Here is a 24,859-nt window from a genome sequence, read left to right on the forward strand (position 1 = left end):
AAACCCTAAACCAATAAACTCTAATACCTTTTTATATAAAAAATAATTAAAAATATCCTAAAGGACCTAAACCCTAATATTCTATACGATATCTTAAATAATATAGAGTATAGATTATAAAGTATATAGAATTTAGTGTATATATTATAGAGTATAAATAATATATCAATTTTATTTATTCATTATACTAATTTTATTTCATAGTATTTGCCTCCAGCGCGCATTATATTCATCACATATCACATGAAACCTACCATATAATTTGATTTTTTTCAATGTTTTTTATCAATGTAGTAGATAATATGTTAAATAAACATATTGTGAAGTTTCATTCAAAATTTCCGTATTTTGATAATAATTTTCATCGTTTCCGTCGAATTTTTGTCGAAATTTAAAAATCTTCGAAATTTCCGTCGAAATTTCCATCGAAATTTCCTCGAAACCCGAAATTTTATTCCTTGCTGTTAGTTGCCATGATTATTGAGAGGGGATTAATGTCATTTTGCTCCCCAGACTATTACACATGTATCAGTTTGCTCCCCAGACTTTTAATTTGGAAAATTAAGGACCCTGACTTTTTCAATTTTGCCAATTAAGGTTATTCCGTCAATTTATACATTTTTCATCTAAAATTTCGAGATGATCAAGCAAAATTTAGCAAGAAATAAAAGAGAAAAAATGATGCATGAGGAAAAAATGATAAGATCTAATTGGAAGGGACCATTTTGCCCTCAAAGATTTGGATAAAAAATGTGTAAATTGACAAAAGAACCTTAATTGGTAAAATTGAAAAAGTTAGAGTCCTTAATTTTCCAAATTAGAAGTCTGGGGAGCAAACTGATACAAGTGTAATAGTCTGGGGAGCAAAATGGTAGTAATCCCTTATTGAGAGATACTGTCTGGACTATTTGCTAGCTTCTTGATATATCACTTTTCACATAGTGTATTATACGTCCCTCCTTACGTCAATGGTCTTCTAAATCACTTTTAACCAAACAAGATATTAATAATTTTTTCCGATTTGTTTATAAATGCTTTTTCACTTTGGTATACGGACTAAAGTGGCTCATTATTGTTAGGTTCATTGGACCTCATTAATTGTAGGCGTTATCTCAAAAAGCCTCCATGCAATTATATCTTGGATAATTTAACTCAGAAACTTTTTTTAATATCCATTAAATTTTTTTGACCCCCACTCTTCAAAATTTACTTTTTTATACCTTCTTTCATGTAAAATGTCAATAATACACCTTTCATATAAAACTCAAATTTTTTTTTTTTATTGTAGCTTCTTTTGGAGAAATTATTCGGTGATACGGATACACCATGTGACATATCCCTAAACCCTATCCCTTCCCTTTAAATACTATCACATGTCTTTTTTTAAAAAAAAAAAAGTGTTAAAAAAACTTTCTCTTGAAGAGACCATGCTTTTTTCTGATCGATGATCGTTCGCTAAATAGTCTAAACACATCGATGCCAGAGCAACCCAATCTTAAACGATCTCAAAATCCAACCCATCCTCAATCTCCCCTAAGGTTGCAGTTTAAAGCCACAACCATTAAATTGAATTTGGCCCAGAAGAACTCAACCACAACCATCACAATTAGTCACTTGTGAATAACATCAAGATAATTAATCCTCTCTCTCATGACTCGTATACCTGTTTTCATATTCCAAACTTCTAAAATTATGACTTATAATTGAGAGGTACCGTAGTTCAGGTATGTGGGTATTTTGTTGTTCTTTTGCACAAAGACGTTTCTTAAGAAAAAAAATTAAGAGGGAAAAAGAAGATTAAGAAAGCTTTTAGTTATAGTTTTATATTATAAAATATTAAGATATGGGTACACGGAACCATGGGGCGGTAGGCATGCCAATCCTCTAAGCACCTTCAGCGCCATGGTCTCTACTTTTATTGGGACCTTTTCATCTCTGTGTTATGGGTCTTCCGCTCGTAGGAGGACCTCCGATAGCGGCTAAAAGTCTGTAAGATATATAGAATGAGACTTTTCTAATTTTTTTAGTTTTATTTGTAAGGTCAGGTGTTAAAATTTTATTGGAGGGATACACCACTAGGATATGCCACGTGGTATATCCGCACCACCGAATAATTTCTCCTTTTTTTGTTTGTTCTTTCTTTCTCCCTCCCTCCCTCATCTGATTGAAGGCTGAAACCCAAAACCATGAACAAATTCAAGGACCCCAAATTAACCATGATATTGATTTAATCAATAACAAATGAAACAAAAGTCATCTTTGCTGGTAAAGCAACTTGTCGAATTTTTGCAATAAAAATGGTATTGCAAGGGTTTAAATTTTGATTTTGAGGGGGTCCGAAATTTTAACACTAATTCGACAAAAAATTCGAAATGTTTCGGCGAAATTTTGAACACCCTAACAACCAAAATTTTTGAATTTCGTCAAAATTTCGACACCTGCACAGCAACCCAATAACCCAGCTAACCAACTTACCTCACCTGCACAGTCGAGGGAGAAAGAAGGGGTGGCGGGGGGCGGCAGGGCGGCAGGGCAGCAGCAGCAGTAGCAGCAGCAGCGGCAGGGGGGAGATCGAAGGAGAAAGAGGCGATGGCAGGCGGCGACAGGGGGGCGACGGCAGGGGGGCGACGGCGGTGGGCTACGGCAGGGGGGCGACGGCGGGGGGGCTACAGCAGGGGGCAACGGTGTGGGGCGACGGCAGGGGGGATGGCAGGGGAGAGAGAGAGAGAGAAAAAAAAAAAAGAGAAAACAATGGAGCTGAACTCGGGGGGAGAAGAAAGGAAAGGAAGGAAAAAGAAGAAAAAAAAAAAGAGAAAATGAAGGAAAGAAAAAGAAAAAAAAAAGAAAAAAAAAAAGGAAAAAAGGAAAAAAAAATAAAAAAGAGAAAAAAATTAAAAGGTTTATGATTGATTAGGGATTGAGGCCTTTGGGCAATTGTAAAGAAAAAAAATGGTTTGGAGTTTCGTTTGACCATTTTGGAGTTTCATTTAATTGTTTTTAAACCCTAAACTAGTAAACTATAATATATTTCTATATAAAAAATAATTTAAAATACCCTAAATGGCCTAAACTCTAATATCATATACCATATCCTAAACAATATAGAATATAGATTATAAAATACATAGGGTTTAGTGTATAGATTATACAGTATAAATAATATACAAATTTTATTTAACAGTATTTGTCTCCAGCGTGCATTATATTTATCTTATATCACATAAAACCTACTATATAATTTGGTTTCTTCAATTTTTTTTATCAATTTAGTAGATAATATGTTAAATAAGCATATGGTAAAGTTTCATTCAAAATTTCCGTATTTTGATAGCAATTTCAGTCATTTCCGTCAAATTTTTGTCGAAATTTAAAAATCGAAACCCAAAATTTTATTCCTTGGGTATAGCATTGAATTCATTATTTCTTTACTCATATTCTAGAAAAAATCATATCACCATATTGGTCAGTACACCATCTGGGCTATCCTCACAGTGTGATGTTCGAATTCAGTCATAAACTAGCCTAGCCTAGCCTCTAGTGTTGGAAAAGCATATCCGAAACCAAAACTAAACCAAAAGTAGATCTGAAACGAAAACTAGATGGCTCTAGTCCAAATAATCGCGCAGATCCGAAACCTGGTCCACTGCGCCGCTCGCCGCCCATGCCCACAACACCGCTTGCCACCCACGCCCACAGCACCGCTCGATGCCCGCACCCACAGCGCTGCTCACCACCCGCGCCCTCCCTCCTTCCCTCCCTCACTCACTCATTCCTCAGCCAACCCAGTTTTTTCTTTACCCTCCCAACTCCAAATTGTCTCCTTCCTATACCTTCCATTGTGCTGATAAACCCATTAACATGCTCTGTTAGTCAAATAGATATTAAAAAAGTTTTCATTCTCGTGTGTTGGTATTTTTATGTACATTAAAATGAGCACACATAAATGAGAGAGAAGAAGAAGAACCTAGAAACATGGTGGTGCTACAGCACATGGTTGAATTTGTGGAATTTGTTGTCGACACATGGTGGAATTTGTGGTCGACACAAATCGACTTATGGCGACCATGTGGACACATGGTGGACTGTGGAAGAAGGTGCAGCAATTTGTCGAATTTTTGGTGACACATGGTGGACTGTGGTGACATTTTCATTTTGGTTTGAAAAATGTAAAAGGGTCATTATTGTTAGTTTTGGGGGTAAGGGGTCAAAAAAGTTTAAGGGGTATTTAAAAGGGTTATTGAATAAAATTTCTCTTATATCTTGTTGATTGTTGAATACACTTTTTTAATATAACTTCATCCACAGCCATGACTTGGATTGAGCCACACAACTAAAACATTAATAAGTATTTAATATATTGACGCTTTTTTGAATTTTGACAGGTTTTTCATTTTGGTCTCTGAATTTATATAAAGCTTTTCAATTGAAAATTTTAATTAAATGAAACATTTGTAAGTACAAGGGAGACTTAGAGTCTATTCCATTTTATGAGTTCTTAGATTCGGGCTTAGTTTAGTATTGTTGTGAGAAAAAATTGTTGTGAAGTAAAGTCATATGTATGTAAAGTAAAATAGTTGAGTGTTTAATAAACTATGTTTTCAATATGTATGCATGCTTAAAAAAGACTGGTAGTGGTTTTAGGGTTTTTAATAAAGGAATTAAGGGCTACAGGGTAGGGTAGTACGCTATTTCCCTTTGCCTTGGTGTAGGCACTCCTTCCACCCCCATCCGCCACACACTTCATCAATGCGTCAAGAGGAATATTATAGCTAAAGGAAAATATAAACTTGAACATTTGCAAGTCATCGTAATTTAAATCTCTCTAGCAGAATAATATAAAAAAGTAGTAACTCCAATGGCGACTAGTAAATTGACGAATCACTTATAAGAAAATCATTTTCTATTGATTTTGTAATATAGTAACTGCAAAATACATAATAAAAAATTAAACTTCACAAAACTAAAGAGTGGACCAATAAAAAATAAGGATTTGGATTCTTTACTTATTTAGTTTTTTCTTGTTTAAATTCTAACTGTGTAAAGGGTTTTTGTAGCTCAATTCAAATAAAATAAAGTGTTACGAATCTATTTCATATTTTGCTCCCTAAACTAAAGGGGGAATTTTGGGATCCGATATCTCATCATCTTCAATCTTAGACTAAACATTTGTCTCTTTCTAATTTTTGATTGCTTCCCTCCTAAAAAATATGTTACAAAAGATTGTCACAATCCCAATTAAATAAAATTCGTATTTATTTTCCAATTAATATCTGAAAATTATCTCCACCATAAAATTACAGGATTGCAACCAATTTTAAAAAAAAATAAAAAATTCCAAAATTTTGTCTGTGACAACCTGAGAATCCTTAAGGCTACTGTAGGCTAGTGATTTAGTTTTCTTAAGTTTCGAGTCCCTTTCTTGATCGAGGGTTCGTTTTTGTTTTGTTTTGTTGAGTCACTTTTCTTATTCTTAGAAAAAGTTTGTCTAGGGTTTTTTTTTTTCTGACTTTTTGTCAATAGAGATGAAATCTAACCAGTTTTTTGTTGATGTTTATTCAGTTGTCTTTTAGGGTTAATGGTGCTTTCGATCCCGTTTTGGCGGTGAGAGGTGCAGGTGCAATTGTTCGTGATCGCACGGAGAGGTTGTGGATGTTATGGTCCTCACTCTTGGTAGTATTGCTCCCTCCTAACAATTAGAGATTGACGTTTTTCCACGGGATCCAGTTTGTCTTGGATATTGGATTTTCTTTTATTCTCTTGGAGTTCATTTGATTTCAGAAGATGGAGGAGAATTTAGTCCCTGACAGGCACCTTTTGGAGGAGGCTAAGAGAGTTTGGATTCAATTGTTTGGGTTTTGATGTAGTAATGTATCTATAATTGTAATGAGATTGCACATGCTCTTGCCCGTTTTGTTTTACATTGTGTAGATATTATTAGTTAGGTGGAGGAAGCTCATGTATGGCTTCAACAACAGCTTCAATTTAATTGTAACTCTGTTTAGTTTTCTTCAATAAAGTATTTTTTTAAGGGAGGCGATTTGCGCACTCTTTTTTTCTTCGTTTGCACTCCATCTCCTTTTTTAAAGTATTTTGTATATTTTTATTATATATTTTTCCAAATTTACCCTTTATGGCTGTTGAATGTTTATTTTAATTATCTTTCAGTAATAATTATTTTTTCCTAAATTCTCTCATACTTATTAAAAAAATAAAAATAAATAATTTTCTCTCCCCCTCGTCGTATCTTCTTCATATTACATCTTTTTGCCTTCTATGCCATTTTTTTTCTTTTGTGAACCAGTCTTGTACGTACTTTCAATCATCATTCTAAACTTCATTAGGAAAATATTTAGCCTGTCATATTTTTTTTCGTTTTCTTCATGAGGGTCATGATTTATGTATCTTCTTCTTTTGATGGTAGGTTTTGTGTTATGAAATTAATTGGGGTTTTCAATTAGTCCACTCCCTTATTTTTAGGTCTTTTGACACTGCTAAGAAAAATGTTCCCATGCCAAGCAACCACTACTTATTTGTAGCATATTTGATTTTAAAAAAAATGAATGTCACATGACAGCTTAATAAGAAAAGAGAGATGTACTATATATCATGAAGACGGACAGAAGTGTAGAGAATTACATAATTTTTTCTTCTTTTTTAAAAGAGAGTTATAGAAATAGATATATTATTATGACAATTTTAAGAAATTAAATGTGTAGGATTTAATGTTGCATATGTGACATTCTATAATTAAAAGCCAAAGGGCATATGTGGAAAATAAATAATAAAAATATATACAAACATTTAAAAAAATTAGAAGGAGTGCAAATAGAGAAAAAAAGAGTGCAAAAATCACCTCCCTTTTTTAATCCAAAAAGAAAAATTAAAGGATTGCAATCTATCTTATCATAGGCAATTTTTTGAATTAATTCAAAGTCTAATTGCACCCAAAATTGTCGTTTGAAAATGTACTCAACAGAATTTTCGTTGTCATCTTCTTGAAAAAAGAGAATCATAATTCATCATCTTAATTACCCTCATTTGAGATCGAAAGTCAATACTGCAGTCTTATTGATCAAAGTAGTTTGTCCAAAATCTCAATGTTAAAACGTAACATGCAGCCTCCACAAGCCTTTTTATACCCTATATGGCCGGGTTAAACCCGTCAGGGAAATGGGTCAATTAAAAAAGTGAAGTAGCGTCGATGATGTTAAAAAAAAAAAATCAATCATATATCTACTATAGAGAATATTTAAATAAATAAAGCTTACAAAAAGTAACGCACCTATATTTTTATTCGAACAATTTTTCAAATATGATTTATTATTAGGAGATAAGTAATAAATTTTATTATATTAAAGAAAATAAAAATAGTGACTGGACACTAATAAATGTTAATTAGGATATGCATCCAAATGTACCTAAAGGAGTTCAATCAAATTTTCAAAAGGTATAATTGTACAATCAAAAATCTAAGTTGACGAAGGAATGCACCCTAGTCATCTATTTTTATTTTATGTAACCATGCATAATTGTAATATAGGACATAAATTAAAAAATAAGTAAAAAACAAGAGAAATAGAGAAGCTAAATTTGTCATGGTAACTTTGTTAATTTTTAGGGTTCTTTACCTAGGAGGACAAACAAAGATCCTTACAACGATAACTAGCTGGCCCAAGACTTAAGTTTCAAGCTAAATTTTAAAAAACCCGCTATTGTTCACCTATTCATGCACACTAGTCATCCGTTGCTACTCACGCGCACTATTTACACTTTTTTTTTAGAAAGAAAAAATTTAAACGACATCAAGGAGCATCATATGTATGAATATTTTAAAAACAAAAAAGCATATGCTTCCAGATGCATCTACAAAATGACATGCAAACATATTGTTTATTTAAACAACATGCAAAAAAAAAAAAATTTAATGACATGCAACAATATTTTTTTAAAAAAATTATATGCATGCAAATGCATCTATAAAATAATTCAAATGATCTTAAGATGCATCATATGCATCTGTAACATGATGCAGATGCATGGCTTTCAAAATAAATTATTTCTAGCAAAAAAATTGCATATATATGCATCTTCTCCATAACAAATAAAATGGCTTTTTTATCAACTTACCTACCTGAACTTTGACCTATTTTTCACTTCAGCACCTAATAAATTTTTTGACTCGATGTGGCACATTAATTTTTTTAAAAAATTCAATGTCAGACCTCTGTTAGCTTCCGTCAATTATTAGCACATTTTGGGCACGTGACCCATTTTTTATGGGGTTTTTGGTCTTTTCCTCTAAACCCTTTTCGAGTAGCACTCGAGTAGGATGGCCGAATTACACAAGTTATATATAGTTCCTCGAGTAGCACTCGTTGTCCCCTCGAGTAGGATAGCCGAATTACATATATAACTTATATATAGTTTCTCGAATAGCACGCTCTCTCGAGTAGGATAGCCGAATTACACAACTTACATATAGTTTCTCGAGTAGCACTCAAGTATTACTTGAGGTCCCCTCAAGTAGGATATATAACCGAATTAGTAACACAACTTATAGTTTCTTGGGTAGCACTCGAGTACTACTCGAGCTCCCTTCTACCAAACAGATCAAGGGATGAAGGGTCCCAGTCCCTTTCCCTCCCTCCCACTTTTCTTTTCCCTCCAATTTTCCATCACACCTACTGAAAATCACCAAAGCAAAAAATATCATCAACACAAAATCCTCAATTTAACTTGCAAATGCCTTTAAGTTTTCTAAAGTTATAAGCATCAATTCCATCAATTCCATTTCATAAATTCCATATATTTCATTCCATAAAGGATATTCATTCAATACATATATTCCTTACTCTTCATTCCCAATTGAAAATCCACAAAATCATCTCACATCCCATATTCTAAACTCTTTGACAACAATGGCAGCTAATTACTCAAATCTTTGCCTCCTCTTCATTCGCCATTGAAAATCCCATATGCATACCAAAATCCTTCACTCTAACTCACAACCCATTACACAAACATATAGAATACATAAACCCAAGTGAACAGTAGGCAAACCCAAAGCATTTTCGCTCTTTTTTTTTTTTTTTTCTTCTCCAAGCTATATATTAATCCTCTTCAGTTTTGGGGTTTTGAGAGAAAGAGAGAAAGAGAAACAAGAGGAGAAGAACAGTGAGTGAGTGAGAAAGGAAGAGATTTTCGAGTTGGAGTGCACTGAGTAATTTTCAATTTTGGGGTTTATGTTCTTGATGGATTTTGATTTCTAGGTTGGTTTGAGGCTAGGTGATTGATTTGGAAGCTATAAACATGTAAGCTAAAAAATTGATTTGGAGTGTTAAATTCCAAGGAAATTGAAATTGGGTGAAATTTGGAAAATCTGCAATTTTCTAGAAAATTTAGCTGTTACAGGTAACCTACTTTGTGATCAATTATCTCGAGTTTCATAGCTCTATTTTGAATTCTTTTGTGATCAATTATCTCGAGTTTCATAGCTCTATTTTGAATTCTTTTGTGATCAATTATCTCGAGTTTCATAGCTCTATTTTGAATTCTTAATGGTTATAAAGAGGAGATTCATAGCTTCAAAATGAGTATAAGATGATTGATTTTTGTGGAGATTTGATTGGTCAAAAGTAGAGGTGAAATTGAGATAAAAACAGGAAAACAAGGGGCTTGAGGTTGAAGATGATGAACAACAACCTCCAGCCAATTAAAATAGAAAAACCAAAATATACTCATTGTTAATGGAAAATATGACGGAATGTAATGGAGGTCTGACATTGAAATTTTTTATAAATTAAGGTGCCACATTGAATCAAAAAATTTATTAGGTGGTGAAGTAAAAAATGGTCAAAGCTCAGGTGGATAAAATGATAAAAAGCCAATTAAAAATAAAAAGTTTTGCAGATGCATCTTCTCTATCAAAAAATAAAAAACTCATCATTAAGCCATTGCATGTGTAGATCCCTACGTCTTGAAGCTTCTTAACATCTTCGGCATTGCCTCCTTGATTAGATTTTTGATTTCCTCGATTTTGAATCAAAATATAATTCGTTCAAAATTTACGTTTATTATGAAAGTCGGGGAGCAAACAAGCGAGAAATCAAACTTAGTTACTTCAACAAAGTGAGACTCATAGAATTTCTGGAGTTTTCGGGAAAAGCAAAGCAAATCCATCAAAAATTGAAAAAGAGAAGAAATTAAATAGTGAAATCCATTTTAGCTCTAAACACTAACTCGAAAATAGATACAAATTGAGTTCGAAACAATGAATATTTATATAAATCGAGAAAATTAGTAAACAATTTGAATTTCAATGAAGCCAAACAAAAAAAATATGCGAAATGATCGAAGTATGTGAACAGGGCCGGCTATTAGGGGGGTGGGCATGTGCGACCGCGCAGGGCCCCCAAATTTTTTTAGGTCCATACATGTACTTCCTTAAAAAAAAATCTAATTAAGTAAAAAAGCTCAACCCCACAAGATAGATTTTCTAAGGCTCTGACTCTTTGTGCGTGTATTTTCTTTGAGTCTTTGATTTTGGCGTCTCTCTCTCTCTCATGATTTGCCTCTTCTTTTCCCACTTTCCTTTTCCCTGGTTGTTTTGATTTGGTCCTGAGCTAGGTGCCATCCCCTCTGGACCTCTCTCTTGTGTTTCTTCTAATTGTCACTTTGTCAGGTATTTATTTTCTTTACTAACTTATGAATTTTTTCATTATTTTGGTTTTGGTTTATTTATTTTGGAGTTGTGCAAAATAAATTAAATCATCACTATTTTATCTTCTTAATTGTAGTTGAGAAGTGAGAAAGATGAAATCATACAACAAAAGGCTATTGTTGGGAAAGATTTGAAGATATTGAAGGTTAGGTCTCTCTAGTCTCCTTATCTATTTGTTGTTATATACAATGGGTCGTTAAAAAATATCAATTTGGTTATGATAAGCGTTTAAAGGAAAGGAAACATGAAGAATTAGTTCAATCTCAAAGAGGAGCTCTTGATAGGTTCTTTGTTAAAGAACCACAAGATTCAATAGAAGGAATAGTCAATGAGCAACACAATGATGTTGAAGAATTAGTTGATGATATAGGTCAAACTGAAACAGAACAACACAATGATGTTAATGAATTAGTTGATGATATAGGTCAAACTGAAAATGAGGGTAATGCAAGTGTTGGTGATTTAAGCCATGATGAGAATGATGTCTGTGAGGATGTTAATAATTTAGTTAATAACCAACCAACTCAATCCATTCCTATAGACATTTATGATCCAAGAATTTGGGATAGTCTTGATACCAAATGGATAGATGTCTTGGTGGAAAAAGGTCTGATAAGAAATTTGTCAATAGAGAAAGGCCCTAAAGATTAACTTGGTAGATGTTTCTCTTCTACATATTACACTCGTTATTTATTAAATGGAGAGAAACATGATAGAAGTTGGCTAGTTTGTTCAAAGGATGTTGATAAAGTGTTTTGTTTTTGTTATAAGTTGTTTAAAAGAGGTTATAATAATGGTCAATTAGCAAATGATGGGTACAAAGATTGGGTGCACCTTAGTGGTAGACTTAAAGAGCATGAAACAAGTGCTGAGCATCTCACTAACATGACCACTTGGTTGGATTTGCGTCTTAGATTTGGAAAAAATGATACAATTGATAAAGTTGTTCAAGACCAAATCAGGCAAGAGAAGGTACATTGGAAGAATGTATATATTAGTGAGAATAATTTCAATTGTGAAATATCTTGCTAAGAATAACTTGGCATTTCAGGGGTCTAATGAGAAGATTTACCAAAAAAATAATGATAACTTTTTAGGCCAAGTTGAAATGATTGCAGAATGGGATCCACCAATGCAAGAGCATGTTCGACGTATTAAAGATAGTGAGATCCATGATCATTATCTTGGTCATAACATCCAAAATGAGCTGATAAGTATGTTAGCTTTTGAGATTAAAAGTACAATCATTAAGAAAATTAAAGAAGCAAAATATTTTTCTGTGATGCTTGATTGTACTCCTGATGTAAGTCATGAAGAACAAATGACATTGATTTTGCGATGTATTGATGTTTCCACTTATCCAATAAAAATAGAGGAATTTTTCTTGGAATTTTTAAATGTGAATGATACATCGGGGCAAGGGATTTTTCATGAATTGCAAAATGTTTTGAAAACTCTTGATCTTGATATTGATGATATTAGAGGACAAGGATACGATAATGGATCAAATATGAGAGGGAAACATCAAGGTGTACAAAAAAGACTCTTGGATGTGAATCCGAGAGCATTATACACACCATGTGGCTGCCATAGTCTTAACTTGACCCTATGTGATATGGCAAACTCTTGTGGAAAAACAAAAGATTTTTTTGGTGTGATACAACGTATTTATACATTGTTCTCTAATTCTACAAAGCGTTGGAAAATTTTGAAAGATAATTTAAAAGGAACTCTTAAATCATTGTCGACCACACGTTGGGAGAGTCGTGTTAATAGTGTTAAACCACTAAGATTCCAAACTCTACAAGTTAGAGAGGCTTTACTTGAATTAGCAAATGTTGATAATGATCCCAAAATAAAAAGTGAGGCTGGTTCTTTAGCAAGAAATGAACTTGGAAACTTTGAGTTTTTGTTAGGCATGGTAATTTGGTTTGACATGTTATCTGCTGTTAACTTGGTTAGCAAATCTTTATAGTCTAAAGAAATGCTTATTGATATTGCTATGATTCAAGTGAAAGGGTTGGTTGTTTTTTTTTGAAAAATATAGAGAAACTGGGTTTGCCCAAGCTATGATTGTTGCCAAAGAGATTACTACTCAAATGGAAGTTGATCCGATGTTTGTTGAAAAACGCAAAATTCGTAGAAAGAAGCATTTTGATGAGAATGTTAGTGAGTCAACAACTTGTTCTGAATCACCTGAAGAATCTTTTAAAATAAATTATTTCCTCTATATTGTTGATCAAGCTATTGGTTCATTGAATAGGAGATTTGAACAATATCAAGTATATGAAGATATTTTTAGATTTATGTTCAGTTCAGAGAAGTTAAATTCATTGGATGACAATGATTTGAAAACATGTTGCAGTCATCTTGAAACTATTTTACAAAATGAGAATTTGTCTGATGTTGATAGTAATGATCTATTTGTTGAATTAAAGCTGTTACGACAGCTTTTACCAAACGAAACAAAGGCAGCTGTTGATATATTAAATTTTTTGAAAAGGTTGAATTGTTTTCCAAATGCATGCATTGCTTATCGGATATTGTTAACTGTACCTGTTACAGTTGCTTCTGCAGAAAGAAGTTTTTCAAAATTGAAATTGTTGAAATCTTACTTGCGATCAACAATGTCGCAAGAAAGAGTGAATGGACTAGCTTTGATTTCAATTGAAAATGATATTCTTGAGAAAATTGATTATGACAGTGTAATGAATGATTTTGCTTCTAGAAAGGCAAGAAGAACGAGATTTAGATGAAACTGTGATCCATGTTAGTTAATTCTTTTGGGCCATTTTGTTGTTTGAAGTTGGATAGTTGCTGCTTGTTGGCTGTTTGGTTTCTTGTAAGTATCTTCGACTATTTTTTCTTTTTTTTGATGTGTTCTATATTTAAGTGAAACATGCTAAATAATACTATTTTGTTTGTTTTGTTCTAAGGTGTGTATACCAACAAATATTTGAGCTTTTGTGGAGATTTTGGAATTGATGGCTATGTTACCACATCTAGAAGATTACAAGGCATCTAGGTTTGTATATGTATAATTGTATATATATATATATATATATATATAAAATTATGTGATTAGCATCAATTGTTATGTAGAAAAATATATTGTTTATTAGTAATTAATTGATGTTCTTGTTTTGTAGACAAATTGTTTATAAGCAATTAATTGATGTTCTTGTTTAGTTAACATAGAATTGTTTGACTATTTTTTTTTCAGTACAATATGTAAGAAAGGGCCTACTTTTGTTAATTGGCACAGGACCTCCTAAATGTTTGAGACGGCCCTGTATGTGAATAGAAGTTGAATGGAACCAAAGGTCGTGAAGCTTACATATATCGATCACTTTAAAAAGGTCTTCCTCATCCTACGATGTCTTTGCATTCGACAAGTTGAAGCTGGCTTTGCTCTTCGGCTCTGAGCACCATCGCAGATTAGGATTCAATGTTAGAAAGTGCTATATGATAAAATACGTGCAACTGTCCTTTAGCTTAACATACAAATTGGGTGTATAATGTGTATTTGTGGTTAAAGTTTTACTAATATTGGATCTACAGGTAATTTATTCAAAAATGTAAAAAATAATAATAAATATTAGAAAAATAAAACAGTGACTAATATAAAATGTTATATGGATCTCCCGTTTGCTTTTTCATTTTTTTTTTTTTTTGATTAAATAAGACACCCATGCTTGTTGAAGTGGATTCAGCCATTGACACATCTCTAGTTCACAAGAGCATAAAAGAGACCCCAATGCTATGTATTTACTCGTTATGAATTGCGGCAGATAGGCTGGGCCGCTGGATGACTTGATTGGTTCTGCAAGACCCAAAAGAATCTTCCAGCTAGCTGTTCATAATTTGTTTTGGGCTTTGGCCCTTTACATTAATTTTAAATTGCTTTTTGAAATTTCGAGCAACCTATATTTTTATTTTCCTAGCAAAAACCCTAGCCAGTAGCCATATCCTTTTTTTTTTTTTTTCTTTTCTAAAGCAACCGAATTTTAACTACTATGATCTTGAAGTGATGCATAAAAGTTTCAAGGAACTCGTGAAGGGGGGTTTTTTTTTTTTAAAGCCCAAAACAAAAAACAGTATGATAGATTGACACGATGATAGGCATGTCCACTTTAATGAACCAAAAGGTCAGCACGAACATCGAGTGCTTGACAATTATTTTTTTCTGTGTTTCACAATATTGTTATTACAATATAGTTATCGTTCGACAATAACAATAATTTTCAATGTCCAACAGTAACTATCAAAAAATCACATAAAAAAAATACTTACATAACATTCTATAATCAAATGATATACCTCATGTCTTTTTCTTACATAACATATGATACAAATTTCGTGAAGCCATCAATGACAGTAATCATATCATAAAATGACAATCACACAAAGAATACAAGGATGTATAGTGTTTCACCCGATTCAATTGAATCCGGGTTATGTCCACTTTGTTGTGTTTAGGGGTTCATTATGAAAAATCAAAGAGTATAACGAGATCACATGAGAGCCCTACATGAAGCATTATGAGCATGTCCTCTATTAAAAAGGTAGAAGGCCTTATTTATAATAGATGACTATGCCTTCACCTTTACAATTACTCTACATGGGCTGTAAGCCTATAACATAACCAAATGCCCAATTATGGCACAAAGAATAAGTAAAAACCTATACAATTTAAGGCCCAATATTGTTTTAGGCTCAACATGGAAGAAAACGGATATTAACAATATCAAAAATTAATAAACCAATGTAAAATACAAAGTCTAAGCTTATGGAGTCACATCCACTCTAATTTCAACAGTAACAACCATAATAAAGGTTGTTATGCCAAACAGTGACTATATAGCCCTGTATGTAAAAAACTAAAAATAAATAAAGGACACGCCGAGCGCTCGACACTGTAAATCAATGCATTCTAATTATGATATAGGTTTCTATATCACTTTTTTTTTTAAAAAAAAAAGGGTGGACCTTTATAACATTACAAACTTAAAGTGGATTGATTTATCATTAGGGAGTCTAAAGTTGACTTATTAATTGCAGTTGTTAGGTAGCCCACTTGGAAGGGCCGTAGAATTACTCACAATACATCCAAGTTCGATCCCCCCTCCCCACAACTCAAAAAAAAAAAAAGTTGACTTATTAATCATTTTCTATAACATGAATGACCACACACATTAAATGGTTAAAAAAAGGAACCAGTTTTTTATCTAAATTGCTTTTGTTTTCTAATAATAACGAAATTGTTGTTATGAAATTTATTAGATGAGTGTTGTTGGCAAAATATGAAACTTCAACTGTGGATATAAAACTAATTCTTCTTCTAATAAAAAAAAAAAGGTTTTAAAGAAATATTTCTGTAAAACTTCAAGTGTTGTTTGTAAATTATAATGTAAAACTAATTTTTATTTAAAAGATATATTTCTGTAATTTTCACAAGTTATTGGGGTCCAATTGAAATTTTAATAACTTTTACGTATGGGTCTTGTGTAATTAACATAAATAAGGAAGGGGTCTCAGCCGAACGGAAAGCTATTTCAGTTTTTCTTTTCCCGCTCTCTCACTCACTCACTCACCTTCGCGCACAGTTGAGTGCAATGAAGGGATGGTGGGTCTTCGCTTTGGCTGTAGTGTTGTTCTCTATGCTGATATCGTGGAGAAACCCAAGAGATAAATCAGAGAGAGCCTTTCACTCTTTCTCCTCCTCATCCCAAGAACCACTGGTCAGTCTGGTTTCTTTGGCATCTACTGATGGAGGCCAAGACTTCTTCATGGAGACGATGATGATGGATACTAATACTACTACTTCATCGAACCTCGAGTATGATTACTACCGGGACACGTGCCCTGAAGCCGAGGCCATTGTGAGGTCTGTGATGGCTCGGATGTACAACCAGCACAAGAATCTCTCGGCTCAGCTACTGCGCCTCTTCTTCCATGACTGCTTCATTCAGGTATACCATGATCTCTTCGTTTCTTTACTTGTTTGGGGCTTTTTCTCAATTGGGTTTTGGGTTCATTGAGTGGAATTGGTTTTAATCTTGAATTTGATGATGTGGGTTTTGTGGAATATGTGAATCTTGAAACTCTGGGGTTTCAAGACTGATGCTTTCTTTTCTCAAATGGGTTTCGGTTGCTTTCAGTGAATTTCTTTTAATCTTGATGATGTGGGTATTGTGGAATCTGTCTGGGGTTTTCAATTCGATGTTTGCTTTTCTCAAATGGGTTTTGATTGCTTCTTGTGTCTCTTGGTTCGAACCTTGATTGGGTATTGATTGCTTCTTGTAATATGGTTTTATGTCATTTTGATCTACAATACTGGGATTTCAATTTGATGTTTTCTTTTCTCAAATGGGTTTTGATTGCTTCTTGTGTCACTTGGTTCTAACCTTCGATTGGGTTTTGATTGCTTCTTCTAATGTGCTTTTATGTGATTTTGATCACCATGGCTTGGGGTGTTTGTTCTTATTAATGGGTCTTGATGCTCTGTGTTGACTGATCAGTTTGGTCTTTAAGATTGTGGTTCTTCATCTAGGTATTGACCTTCTGTATTATGATGCTCTTTGTGAACTCCTCTGGTTGTAAAGATTGTGGTTCTTCATCTAGGTTTTGTATTGTTCTTTTATGTACTGCATGGAAGTTTGTTTCTTGTTCAAGATGCGTTCTGTATATTGACTCTCCATTCTGAACTTTATCTAATTCCAAAGCTATGCATATTCCTTCTGAATCTTGTATTTGGGACCTAAGGAAATTGTGTTAACTGTCATAAATTTTTCTGGTTATGACTTCTGGTTCTGAATTTCATGTTTCCTGATTTCCAAATGCAAATGGGGTTTCTTGGTATGCTGGCTCTTATGTTCCTTTTGAGCTCAATATTGTGCTTTTCCATTTGGTGAAATTCTGAATTTTTTTTGTCTCTATTGATTTGTGAACATCGTTTATTTTTTCAACATTTCATTCTTAATGTTGTGGGGTTCTGAATCAGGGTTGTGATGCTTCCGTCCTCTTGGATGACAGAAAGGGGAATAAAAATTATTCAATTGAGAAGCAGGCTGTGCCCAATAAGACCTTGAAGGGCTTCGATAAAATTGATAAGATCAAAGAGGTGCTCGAAAGTGTTTGTCCAGGAGTGGTATCTTGTGCCGACATACTTACTGTTGCCACTAGAGATGGCATTGTTCTGGTATGCTCCACTGCTCTCTGAGTCCTGAAATGTTCTTTTTGCTGTTTTGATTTTCAGAGTTGATCTTTACTTGGCCAAATTATTTGTTTCAGGCTCCACTGTGTTGGTTTTTCCCTTATACTAAAGCAACTTTCGAGGAAAAAGTTTTCATTTTCTTTCTCTTATCTGTCTATTAGAATTGAGAAAACCATCACACATTTACTTGAATTGATCTTTGGTATTTTTCAATTATTGGAAAATCAACATTTTTCTTTTCCTTTTTCTCTTAGTTCCTCAGAATTTAAGAGGAACGGATACATACCGCTTTCAATATTATTCTATTGCTTGTTTGAGTATTTCCTTGCACTTTTAGTTGTCTTCTTCTCTGATGTGTTTGTCATATCTGAAATGACAGGCTGGTGGCCCCTTTTATCCAGTTTTCACAGGTAGAAGAGATAGCACCAGGTCCTACTATGATGAAGCACTGGCTGAGATTCCAAAACCTGATGACAATATCACTGAGACTCTTCGTCTGTTCTCACTCAGAGATTTTAATGACAGAGAAACAGTCAGTCTTCTAGGTACTCACCAACTCTGTTCCTTCCTTATTTCTTTTTGTTGAAGTTGAAATAGATTGGTTTAATTTGTGTTCTTTTTGTTTTACATCTAAAGGAGCACACAACATTGGAAAGATAGGTTGTGAGTTCATTCAGGAACGCCTTAACAACTTCAAGGGGACAGGGCAGCCAGACTCAACTGTATCTCCCGCTTTCCTCAGAGAGATGAGACTAAGTTGCCAAGACAATGATAACAAGAGCAGTCTTGGAATTCCATGGGCATCAAGGGGCCTGAGTGAGAAGCCTGCAATGGGGATGTCATATTATCAACAATTGTCTTCATCGATACCATCCGGGGCAGGTTTTGACACTCACTACTACCAGAGCTTGTTGAAGGGAAGAGGACTCCTCTTTGCAGATCAGCAGTTAATGGATAATGAGAGGACTGCTAGATTGGTCAGAGCTTATGCTTCAGATGATGGATCAACCTTTCGCAGGGACTTCGCCAGGGCTATGATGAAGATGTCAGGCCTTAATGTTCTCACTGGATCTCAAGGTCAGGTCCGAGTGGACTGCTCTTTGCCACTCTACACTTCTTAACTGACACAATCCCAGGCACAGTGGAGAACCTGGGCTTATGATGTGGAGATATACGGCACATTCTTTTGAAGATAACTTCTGTTAAATTCTTTACCCTCTTGTTGTACATTTGCTAGAGAAAGTTTTAGCCATGTCATTGTCTGGTGTGAATACCAATTAGGGTTAATGAATTGTTAGTTGTTATTACTTTTAGTACCTTTGGTTACAAGTTACAGCATAAGAACAGAAAGGAAAAAAAGTGATTCTTGAATTAAATTGTGCTGCATGCTACTGTGCTATGCAGAGTACTATATTCGGGTTATGCTGCCACTCCCTTTACTGAAATGTACTATATTTTCTGTGCGCTACTCCATGCCAGCATCTGATTTACAAGAAACAAAAAGAAAGAAAAAAAAAAAAAAGGACAACTTTTGTTAAAAATTGATTGCCAAAGTCTTAAAGTGCAAAGAAACGATCACACTCTCAGTCAGAGAAGTGAGGCTCTGTATGGGTTTTGTTTCATGATCAATGGAATCTGTTCCTGCTGGAGCCGGGAGGAGATGCTTTTAGCTAGTTAATTATCGACCTCCAAGACTGCATATTACCAAAGAGTAACCGCCATATGTTGACCAACCCCCAAAATCCTTCACCAACAAAGATTAGCAATATTTGTTTATTTTTTGAGATTTAGGGGCAGGAGGAATCGAACTTGGGTGTAGAGGAGCAAACTTTAAGGTCTTTCCAACTAGGCTGCCCACCAACTGCAATCTTTAAGTACAATTAAAACATATATAAAATCTTAAATAGAACAAAGTTTGAACCTTGATATATATATAGAGGAAATTACCAAAATGATCCACTTATTGTTCACTTTGTCTTAGTTTAGTCCACAATCTTTTTTTTTTGTCATTTTGATTCACAAACTTTCTGACGTTTGCCATTTGGGTCAATTCTGTCAAAATTTCATAAACAAACGTTAAATGGAGGGGCAAAATGATTCATTTCGTCCCTTGTTTTCCAATTTTTCTTCTCAATTTTGACCCAACTTTTAACCAATAAAATCTCCACTAAATTTAGCAATATTATACTAGTTTTGAAGCTATGAATCTTCTCTTTATAACCATATAAAAAGAATTTAAAACGGAGCTATATAACTCGAGATAATTTATCACAAAGTATAGGCTATCCGAAACTACCCAATTTTTTAAGAAAATTTCAAGATTTTTGAAATTTCTTCCAACTTCACTTTCTTTCGAATTCAACACCATCAATCAATTTCTTACGCTACTAGAAACATGTTTAAACTCTCTCAATCCATCACACAACCTTAAACCGACTTAGAAATCAAAATCTCAATTAAGAACATATATAAAACCCCAAAACTAAAAAAATTGATAAGTACACCCCAACCCGAATTCTCCTTCAATTCTCATTTATTTCCTAGGTTTTTTGGGTCACATGCAAGAAGAAGATATTTGAATGAGAATTCAGGTTGGGGGGTACTTATCAATTTTTTAATATTGAGATTTTGATTTCTAGGTCGGTTTGAGGTTATGTGATGGATTAAGAGACTTTAAACATGTTTCTAGTAGCCTAAGAAATTGATTTGAGACGTTGATAATTTGAAAGAAATTGAAGTTGGAAGAAATTTCAAAAATCTTGAAATTTTCTTCAAAAATGGGTCAGTTTCGGGTAGCCTACTTTATGATCATTTATCTCGAGTTTTATAGCTTCATTTTAAATACTTTTTATATGGTTGTAATTAGGAGATTTATAGCTTCAAAACTAGTATAAGATTGCTGAATTTAGTGGAGATTTGAGATCAATGTTAAAAGTTGGATCAAAATTGAGAAGAAAAACTGAAAAAAAAAGGAATGAAACGAACCATTTTGTCCCTCTATTTAATGTTTGTTTATGAAATTTTGACGAAATGGACCAAAATGACAAATGTTAGAAAGTTCGTGGATCAGAATGGCAAAAAAAAATCATGAACCAAACCGAGACAAAGTGAACAATAAGTGGACCATTTTGGTAATTCCCTCATATATATATATATTTATATATAGGAGAAGGATTCATGACATAATATTTTTTTACACAAGTTTTCAATAGGACTCACTTCATATAGGATTTTAACGATCAAAACCGTCTATTTTTAAGGTCTCTATTAAGGGATCATTCTTGCAAAAAATTAGGTAAATCGGAAATCATTTACCTTATAAGATTAAATAATGGTCAACACTTCAAGTGTTTATTTTGTTGATAATTTAATCTTTATAGGTAAATGATTTCCGATTTACTTAATTTTTTGCAAGAATGATCTTATAATGGAGACCTAAAAAATAAACAGTTCGAATCGTTAAAATACTATATGGAATTTGCGCGTCCTGTTGAAAACTTGTCTCAAACATAGAATGACACGGATCCGCCTCTATGTATATATATATATAGAGAGAGAGAGAGAGAGAGAGAGAGAGAGAGAGAGAGAGAGAGAGAGAGAGAGAGAGAGAGAGAGAGAGAGAGAGAGAGAGAGAGAGAGAGAGAGAGAAGTGCTGATATGTTTCTTGATTGGACAAAAATCCAATGAGTTTCATAATGAATTCATAAAAACTGCTAATAAATGTATCGATCTTGTAAAGCTTTAATTACCATTCATATGGGCTTAAGTATATATAAAAACCTTAAATAGAACAAAGTTTCAACGTACCTAGCTTGATACATGTTTGTTATCGATTTCATAAAAGCAAAGAAAGAAAACGAAATAATCATCAATCTATGGATCAGGCAAAGTGGCATATCAAACAATTAAAGAAAAAATTAACCATTAATAGTACAGGTACGTACAGCAAATTATAAGATCGAGTAAAGATTGCAAAGAGATAAAACCAGACAACCCATGCAGAGAATATGGCCTCTTGTTGAATTATTGCATGTATTCACCGTGAAAGAGCAGCTAGATTCAAGATATGCCTTTGCCCAAAAAAAAAGATTCAAGATATGCCAACAATATTTCTCTTAAAATTAAGATGGATTTTCAATTAGTTATCGGTCAAAGCTAATGTCCCTTTACAATGCTCACTGAATCCAACTTGTACAGTTTATGTTGTAGACGTACTCTAAAGTAACGTAAAATTGTTTTCACGTTTTAGAACGAAAATTAAGTTGTCATGCATACATGCTTACTAGTTGAATAATGACACAAATTATGTTTCAATTTCCGGTCCAATTAGTGTAGTCATGGATACGCCATTTTGGTCCCGTATCTCGTGTCTGATACGTATCGGTTACGGATACGCATCAGATACGGACCGATACGCCTTGGATACGTATCCAAGTCAACAGATACGTCACTACTACAAAAAACGTAATAGACAACGGATTTTATCCGTTGTGTAAGTTACCAAAATACCGTCGTCTAATCGACCGACGTCTATTGGGGTACCAATAGACAACGGGTAATATCCGTTGTCTTGTAAGCATTAACACAATGGTTTTAATTTAAAACCGTTGTATATACACCCTAAAAAATCAATGATTTAGGACATACCGATGTTGCGTACTTATCTAGACATCGATTTTTATTTAAAAACCGATGTGTACTAATAGGTGAGACAACGGTTTCTATACCTTAATGCATGTATTTTACAACTGTTTTAAGTATAAACACGAGGTGAAATAATAATTAAGACAACGGTGTATGTATAATAACCGTTGTGTACAATAACAATTTCAATTTGCTTTTGATGTATATAATGCTTTGGTATATCAGTTTCTATTGAAAACCGTTGTAGGACGACACTTTAAACAACGGTTTTAACCATATAAACGTTGTGCAAGATAATAATTTCAATTTCATTTTGATGTATATAATGCTTCGGTACAACGGTTTCTGTTGAAAACCATTGTAGGACGACACTTAGTACAACTGGTTTTAACCATATAACCATTGTGTAAAATAATAATTTCAATTTGATTTTGATGTATATAATGTTTTGGTACATTGGTTTTTATTGAAAACCAATGCAATACAGCACTTAGTTATAGTATATCAATGCATGCTCATGCTCAGAATTAAACCAAAAGATACTTCATAAATATATGTAAGATTACATTACATAATAGGTTCCATAAATGTGATCAGTTGTACAAAAAATATATTTAGTCAAACTACCTTAAAAGAAGAGGCACAAAAAAAAAAAAAAAAAAAAAAAAAAAACCTAGCTTAACATAACACATTTACTTCGTTCCAACTTGACCCCCCAAAGTCACAAGCATATGCATCCATATCTACCAGCTTCTTACTGCCAACTACAATCAAAACAAAGCTAATAGGATACCAATGCAATGCAAAACAATAAGCAAGCTCTAAATAGAAGAATTGAAAATACTATTATAATCCTTGATAATTTTGTATATTTACACATCGATATTTTTTTGGGTATAAGTGTTGTCCTTCATCCTCCCCATACCTTTTTAAGTAGCTGCCCTAACTCCAAAGCTCTAAGAAAACTAACAAAGTCCCTGTAAAAGAGCACAAACACACACAAAGTCATATTTAGATAAACTTCAGAGAAATTTCAAAAAGATACAAATATTCACTTATTTGGTCAAGTAAGAGAGTTTTGAAAGAAAGAAAATCCACTAACTTTTTGTATCTTGACCAAATATTGTTGGGTCTATGCATTTTTTTTCATTGTTGGGTTTCTCATTTGCTGATAAGTGAATATTTTTATCTTTTGAAATTTCTGTAAATAATCATCACTACAAAGTCCGTGCACAAATCATGTTTGGTCCATTTTCCTAGTGCTCAACTTATTATTTGAATAATCATGAAAGCTTTAAAATTTCATTCTAATCCAGCATTCAATCCCATAAGAAATTAGAATACAAAGCTAGGCTTGAGGTTCGGACCTCACCCTTCAGGACCGGTCCTCCAGTAAGATTGGATTTAGAAATTTAGGTTTGAGGTTCGGACCTCACCCTTGAGGACCGGACCTCCAGTAAGATTAGTGTTTGAGACCTAGGCTTGAGGTCCGGACCTCTCCTTTGAGGACCGGACCTCCAGTGGCGAACTCAGTATTCTGTCAACATGAAGCTGAGCAACCAAGACTAAACAAAAGGAAACAACATTTTGAACAACCAAAATACTGATTCAACTAAAACCAAATCAATAAACAAACCTCATATCAGTAAACAAAATCAATAAACCCATATCAGTACACAAAATCAATCAACAAAATCAGAATGAAACATCAAGTTGAACTTACTACTCTTAACTCAAATATTACCAATACCATCAAGAGGGAGGGGGCGCCAGAAGGGTGAGTCAAACCTGAAGGGTGCAAATTATAATTAATTTGCTCTCTGTTTATTTACTACAAGCTATATATGAATGTTGTTACTAAATATGTTGTAGACAGGAAAAAAGTTTAAAGGCATTCCATGATCTCATTCCAGGAAATTGCTGAAAGCTCTTCTTTAAAAGTTTTCACTTTTGTCTTACTAGAATTTTTAATACTTGAAGGACAACATGTGCTTCTTATCTCAGATGGTTTTCACATTTCTCTTATTAACAAAAATCTAATAGGAAAGTGAGGATAGTTAAATTAAGTGTTATTGCCCCATTTTTGAAGGTATGATACTCAAGTTTAATGGTGAACTCATTAGGGTCACTTAGGTGGTTCAGATTCTTGACCTTTCCATCTTAGAAGTTTGAACTCATTGTGGTCACTAAGTTGGATACATAAATACAACAATGCACATGCACACTTTCTGAGATGGAGAGAAGAGGGAATGCACAAGCCAATTAAATAGTTGTCAAAT

General features: G+C 33.6%; 1 protein-coding gene and 1 pseudogene across 1 annotated transcript; both read left to right on the plus strand.

Moving 5' to 3' along the window:
* Positions 1–13,476, plus strand: part of LOC147299263 (uncharacterized) — a 25,214-nt pseudogene extending 11,738 nt beyond the window's left edge.
* A 2,859-nt stretch (positions 13,477–16,335) lies between these two features.
* Positions 16,336–19,089, plus strand: LOC147299264 (putative Peroxidase 48). Its single transcript, XM_086229758.1, has 4 exons — positions 16,336–16,692; positions 17,724–17,921; positions 18,316–18,481; positions 18,573–19,089. Exons 1-4 carry the CDS (start codon positions 16,336–16,338, stop codon positions 19,055–19,057), a joined length of 1,206 nt encoding a protein of 401 aa, XP_086085884.1. The 3' UTR covers positions 19,058–19,089.
* The last annotated feature ends 5,770 nt before the right edge of the window (positions 19,090–24,859 follow it).

Source organism: Dryas octopetala, chromosome 1, assembly GCF_963921425.1.
Source record: "Dryas octopetala chromosome 1, drDryOcto1.1, whole genome shotgun sequence".
Lineage (NCBI taxonomy): Eukaryota > Viridiplantae > Streptophyta > Magnoliopsida > Rosales > Rosaceae > Dryas > Dryas octopetala.